Source organism: Acromyrmex echinatior, chromosome 4 (genome assembly GCF_024713525.1).
Source record: "Acromyrmex echinatior isolate Ae372 chromosome 4, ASM2471352v2, whole genome shotgun sequence".
In the NCBI taxonomy this organism is placed as follows: domain Eukaryota; kingdom Metazoa; phylum Arthropoda; class Insecta; order Hymenoptera; family Formicidae; genus Acromyrmex; species Acromyrmex echinatior.
Window position 1 is genome coordinate 9,851,247 of NC_141855.1, and position 6,534 is coordinate 9,857,780.

General features: G+C 30.7%; 2 protein-coding genes and 1 long non-coding RNA gene across 5 annotated transcripts; 2 read left to right on the plus strand and 1 right to left on the minus strand.

The window, feature by feature from the left end:
* The first annotated feature begins 5 nt into the window (after positions 1–5).
* LOC105152373 (trafficking protein particle complex subunit 13) lies at positions 6–2,610 on the plus strand. Its single transcript, XM_011066618.2, has 10 exons — positions 6–351; positions 634–802; positions 895–979; positions 1,090–1,217; positions 1,297–1,414; positions 1,527–1,623; positions 1,797–2,023; positions 2,103–2,203; positions 2,279–2,426; positions 2,498–2,610. The coding sequence occupies exons 1-10, from the start codon at positions 309–311 to the stop codon at positions 2,588–2,590; spliced, it is 1,209 nt and encodes a 402-aa protein (XP_011064920.1). The 5' UTR covers positions 6–308; the 3' UTR covers positions 2,591–2,610.
* On the minus strand, positions 2,449–5,619 carry LOC105152374 (GPN-loop GTPase 2). Of its 3 annotated transcripts, none has more exons than XM_087406075.1 (8): positions 4,852–5,619; positions 4,667–4,774; positions 3,892–4,199; positions 3,512–3,717; positions 3,333–3,447; positions 3,057–3,252; positions 2,693–2,975; positions 2,449–2,610 (listed from the first exon to the last, which is right to left on the minus strand). In XM_087406075.1, the coding sequence occupies exons 3-7, from the start codon at positions 4,010–4,012 to the stop codon at positions 2,732–2,734; spliced, it is 882 nt and encodes a 293-aa protein (XP_087262201.1). In that variant the 5' UTR covers positions 4,013–4,199; positions 4,667–4,774; positions 4,852–5,619; the 3' UTR covers positions 2,449–2,610; positions 2,693–2,731. The 3 variants fall into 3 exon arrangements, with proteins under 3 accessions (XP_087262201.1, XP_011064922.1, XP_011064923.1); XM_011066620.2 differs by lacking the exon at positions 2,449–2,610 and having other exon boundaries at positions 2,628–2,975; positions 4,852–5,034; positions 5,132–5,619; XM_011066621.2 differs by lacking the exons at positions 2,449–2,610; positions 3,892–4,199 and having other exon boundaries at positions 2,628–2,975.
* LOC147909957 (uncharacterized) lies at positions 5,617–6,078 on the plus strand. Its single transcript, XR_015545066.1, has 2 exons — positions 5,617–5,796; positions 5,880–6,078. It is a non-coding gene; the product is annotated as an uncharacterized LOC147909957 (long non-coding RNA).
* Positions 6,079–6,534: the final 456 nt, after the last annotated feature.

Below are 6,534 nucleotides of genomic sequence, written 5' to 3' on the forward strand. Positions count from 1 at the left end.
TAATCATGTCGACTGATCGATTAAAAAATTAGTTTTTGATTTATTGATTAGTTTATTTTTTTTTAACGGAATCTTGTATACTTTTTACTTTTTCTTTCTTTTTTTCTCTACTACCCAATAATATGTGACTGTTTTATTTTAAGTGTAGAAAGCACCTGAAAGTGTAGAAAGTACCATTGTGATGCAGTTACAAATCTGACATAAAATAACGAAGTTAGGTTTCTGAAGTGACGTTGATTTGACATGGTGATATATAAATAATTTAATCATATTTGTTTAATATTTTTTTCGTGATTTAAACAGAAAAAATGGAAGTCAAAGCGAAAAGTGAACATTTGTTAACTTTGAAAGGTAACTTATTATCGCGAAGCAGTAAGAATTATATTGCTTTTCAATATTTTAGACCACTCAGATAGAACATAGAAATTATATAATGTCAGAAGGACGTCATTGATTTTATTTGTCATTTTTAGTGACAAAGTTATAATGACATTTTTTTAAATATTAACTTCTATGTTCTATCTGGAGATAGAGAGTATTATTGATACATGTACAACAATTTTTTAATTGGAGAAATGATGTAGAAGAGAATTATATCTATTAATGAAATTATGAACAAATTGTTTTTTATAGTAATGAGATTGACACGACCTACCTTGGCTAGTCCCATGGTTGTCACATGTGATTCTACAGACTTGCCAGGTAATACATTGAATAATGAACTTAAGAATGATTGTACGACATTGCAAGGCATGGAGGCACTCGCAATAGGACAATTTATGGTATTGCCTCAAAGTTTTGGGTATGTCTCTTGCCTGAGAATTTTTCTTTGCATTTAATAACAAGAAAAGTATATATTTCAACAAATATTGAAATTGATATTTATTATTTCAGAAATATATATTTAGGAGAGATATTCTCTAGTTATTTATGTGTTCACAATGGCAGTAATCAAGTGGTAAAAAATGTTACTGTAAAAGTAAGTTCAAATTATACTAAGATTACATTAAGATTTTATCTCAAGTTATCTTATTTGACATTAAATGCATTTCTATATTTTCTAACATTGTACGTTTCTATATTTTATAGGCAGATTTACAAACAAGTACACAAGTTATTCCACTTTCTAGCAATAACCTAGAAGGAAAAGAATTAGCACCTGACAGTACAGTGGATGAAGTTATTCATCATGAAGTTAAGGAAATAGGTACACATATGTAAGGATATTTATAAGTTTCTGTATTAAAAAATTCATTTTTTCTTTAAATGGAAAATATATCTTTCTTGTATTTCTAGATTAGTTTGTGAAGTATCTTATACAAATCAGATCGGACCTTCACTGTCATTTAGAAAATATTTCAAGTTCCAGGTAGTTAAACCGCTTGACGTGAAGACTAAATTTTATAATGCAGAGGTAATACTTATTCACATAAGTTATACTAATACTATGATATATTAATATTCTTTTGTGTGCATGTGTGTGTGTGTGTTTTACTTTCGCGGTTTCATGATAACATTTATTGAAGTCAGATGAAGTATATCTCGAAGCACAAATACAGAATCTAACAGCTGGGCCAATTTGCTTGGAAAAAGTTGCTCTTGAATCGTCCCATTTATTTAGCGGTAAGTTCTCATTGACTGTAATGTTGATTGCTAAAGTGTGTATTCATAATTCTTATATTTAAGATGTAATAAGCCAATCAAAAAGCCATATTAGCATCTTTAAGTAGTTTTGAAATAAGGTGATTATAAATATCGGCTTAAAAGCCTTAAACTCGAAACGCGTCATGTTTTAGTGACTACATTAAATACAAACGACGAAGGAGACTCTATCTACGGAAGTGTAAATTTATTAGATGCAGGCTGTAGTAGACAATATCTATATTGTTTAAAGCCACAGTTAAGCTTGTTAAAAGATCCGAAAATGATGCAAAATGCAACAAATATTGGCAAATTGGATATTGTGTGGAGAAGTAATTTGGGAGAAAGAGGAAGATTGCAAACGAGTCAATTGCAAAGAATGGTATGTTGTATTATTCTTCAATGAGTACGTATAAAAGTTATGTATAAAATAACGCACCAACATAATTCATTTGTTTCAGGCACCCGAGTATGGAGATCTAAGAGTTCTCATAAAGGATATTCCTTTAAAGGCTTATCTTGAAGAACCAGTTAATTGTACATGTCATATAATAAATACATCGTAAGTGTGACTATAGTGCAAAAATACACAGAATTATCATGAATATAATAATAATTCTTTCATTTCTTTGTACAGAGAAAGAAGTATGGAATTATTATTGAGTTTAGAGTCAAATAATTCCATAGCTTGGTGTGGAATGTCCGACACAATAATTGGCACTTTGAAACCTGGAGTTTCCATGGATATACCTCTTTGCTTCATTACTCTGGATACAGGCATTATCGTGAGTAATTTATTTACAAGAATTATGAGGATGCATTTTAATGTATTTTACTAAATATTGCTCTTTTACAGACTATTTCTGGTTTAAAACTTACGGACACGTTTTTAAAAAGGGTTTATGACTACGATGATCTAGCACAAATTTTTGTTAATCAATTGGATTGAAAAATGCAACAAGAGCACCTCTGCATAACAAGAACACTTTTATCAATTACACAGCATTTATTATTTATAAATATAATAAAAATGATGTCAAGATATTCTTACATAAAAACGAATGTAATAGAGATGTATGTTAGAATCACTCTAAAGTGATAAATATTCATCCAATGTTGACATCCTTTCAGTTTCATTGACTGCTCCTATTGCACATGCAAGTAACGTTTGAACATCTCGTGGCTCATTGCCACCGAATACATATCCATTAGCTTTATCTACCGCGTTCTTTACTTGTAGCAACAATGCTTTGTTTGTAACGTCCAATGGTATAAAACTGACGAGACTATAGTCTTCGATTATTGATACTAGCGCAGTATTAAGTTTTTTGTACCTATAAAATATTACAAATATGAAAGTTTTCTCTGAATTTTAATTTTAATGACATAATTTTATTTAGCTATATTTAACTTACTTTGCAGTGAAGGGATTTTCATCCAGTTGCTCCAAGAGATAATTTAAATCCAGTACTTCAGTGTAAAAATCTATATTGAATGCTAGCCGATCGCTGAACTTTTTCATTTCATCAAACTTTGTCATTATATTTACATGAGGCAAGCCTATTTGTAACATCACTGTTGTGCAAAGAATTAGAGAGGATAGGTATTTTCCTATAAATTATAACAATGATTAGCAATTTTTAACAGTTTATAATTGTTTATGTAATTCGAATAAATGCATTAATATCTACCAGGATCGCTACAATGATGCGAATCCACAAGATGCACACTGCATAATCTTACTAAATTCTGGTTCAATTTCTCTGCTATCTGGCTCACTGATTTATGATGCGTATATAATTCAACCTAATGCATTATTTAGCATTATATAGATGTAAGGTAAAAAAAAGATTTAAGAAAAACGACTCACTTGACCAGGACAATCAAAAATAAGATAGTGATCCTTTAAATTCAAAACTTTAGTGATAAGCCATTTAATATTGGTTTCTAAGAATTCCATACAGTAAACTAAAGCTCCATTTGGTCCAAGTCTAAAATGTGACATGACCTCTTCATGTTTAATTAATTCAGATATATCTGCCGCTGGAGTATACTCCATATTTTCATTTGCCGGATCTAAAATGTGGCAATTGTTTGTTTAGATTTCAGGAAAAAAAGCATAACCGTACTTCTATCCTAATTCTTAATGCCGTATCAATTATAATATCGTAGTACTGCTTTTATCACACTATACCTGCGCAACTGATATCAATACTGTCATTAAGAGTTATAGAATAAATACTGAATTACCGATATTAATGACAGCTACTTTTCTTCCAATGGATTTCAAAAATTTGGACATTGCATTGCAATATGTTGTTTTCCCACTACCAGGTGGGCCAATGACAAGTTGACCAAAGATTAAGCTCATGATACTTTAATTAATGTAACATTACCATGGTTTTATCTGATTTATAGCAGCGACAATGGACTTCAAAGTATTCAAGTTATAATCTTTTAGTGCTATTGACAGTAATAATGGTTTCTCAATGTTAATTTGTTGTGCTATATATCTAGCAGCTAAATCAATGTCATTGTTCTCATTACCAAAGACTGTCCTGTAAATTTTTATTAAATTTTTATTAAATTTTTATTAAATAAATAATACATTAAGGCATCTGCATTTATCGTAATGCTGCAATCATAGTTTTAATATTGTTTTAAATAATGTTTTTAATATTGTTTGGTGGTTTGGCCTATCAATCTATCTCGCGATGCTCGCGGATTTCACCTAACCTCATTCTCATTATTGACCATTATTGACTATCGTATTGTCAGATAAGCATCGTATTCGTAATGGGCCTCTTATACAATAAGCTGTTAGTCATAAATTAGAAATCAGAAGTTAAAAATTGGCAATAGTCAAATGCAAGAAGAATAATTGACTATGATTGGTCAATTTCTAGCTTCTGATTTATTACTAATTTATTATAGAATATGTATTATTACATTATACATTATGATAATTATCATTCTTACTATGATTATTAACTACTACATAACTTACAAATACTTGACGACTTACTTTATTGTGAACACATCGCTACTGTAACCATTCACAGCGGATTCGCGATTTATTATCAGCAATGTCCCAAACTTTTTGAAGTGCGTTACGATCAGTAACGTTCGATTGCTATAAAAATAAAAATGTAACAGAGCGGTAAACATTTGTTATTTCTTTAAAAAATCGTGCTAATAACTGTACAGTACCTGTAGGATTTTAAAACAATATCAGTGTAATGGCTATTTGTAACAATACCACAGGCACGTTCACTCATATTTCTTTCGCATTCCTAAATTTTGAGGTCTCGCCAACTGACATAACCTAATTCAATTTTACGATGATCACCAATTATCAGCAGTACACCGAATGAGTTCGCTTACGACACTTATCTGTGGGAATAAGTGACTCGATTGATGAGTCAAATTCTCAAGACAAGCCTACGCTTGTCGTGTGATATGATATAAGAGGTAATGATCGACACTTTACTTGTAACTGCTAACGATGAATCTTTATTACTCGAACTCAAATGAATACAGAATGAGCGCCATAATCTATCTGTTCTTATTTGTTCTCTGATGCTGCTTGTAGGCAACTCGTAACCTACAAAATCCCTACACTCGCTTTCTACATTCGCTGCGCTAGTGAGGTATTGAGAACGTAGTTCCCCACATATCATCAGCCATGGAAATATTGTACAATACGATACACTATCTGAGTGATTAGTGTGCGATAGTGCAGCCAAGAGAAAAACGCTATAATACAGCTAGCAATCCAGCTAGAAATCCTATAGTGTAACAGAGATTCATGAAGACTTTGTTCGCTTTGGTGTTTACAACTTCAAGCGTCGTTTCATCTTTTGTTTAGTAAATATTAAATAAAGACAATTAATGCTCACAAGCGTTATGAGCGGCAAAGTGAATGCAGCCAAAGTGTCACATGATCGATATATTTCTCTGATTGGCTGGAATAATTCGTAGTAGCTGCCATTGAATTTACTATATAGGCTACGTTCCGTCTCACGCATGATGCACATGCTGCATTATTTATCCTTGTTATTCATTGAATATTAAACAAGAATAAATGATTCATCATACGTAAGACGGAACGCAACCATACTTAACATCGACTTCTGTCGACTGCTGTGGAATGAGGTTAGTAAACTCATCCTTCAATGTTTTGTGAATATTTATATTATTTCATGCTTTGCATTTCATGCTGCATACTTTATGTACAGAATTTACATCCATCATTATCATGTCAACTAGCCGCTGATTGGCCAATTTGAAATAAAATATTCTCATTAATAAAACAGTGAAGTTTCATTTCTAAATATCGATCGATATATACATATGAAAAAAATGTGCGCTAATGGGTCCCTTTCAATAATTTGAGGTGAATAATGTTGGAAAGATATTGTAAAAAAAAAACATGAAGTTAGTTACTTGATTTTCATTTAAACATTGACAATTATACACTTAGTGAATTTAAAAAAAAATGTTTCTTGAAACATCATTAATTTTTTAATAATTTTTCATGGATTAGAAAAAAAGAAAAAAATTACGATGAAAAATGTTTTTGATAACTATTATCGCAATAGTAAGGATAAGGGGTGACAACTTTTCTTTCATAGACGTCTAACAATCGACGTACGTAGTAAGTCTAAATTGCTACAGGATTGCTAAGGATTCTTTTCATGTACATATCTGCTACGTCCTTTTTTATTTTCTTCTTTAACTTTAATGTTGATATCACTATTGTTCATAAATTCAGAAATATTTGCAATTTTCTTACAATTTATAGAAACTTAAATATCTTGGTGAAAAAAAAAATGGTAAAGGAGATTCTAAAAATACATATAAAAGATAGAACTTTAAAAATTTTTTCTCGAT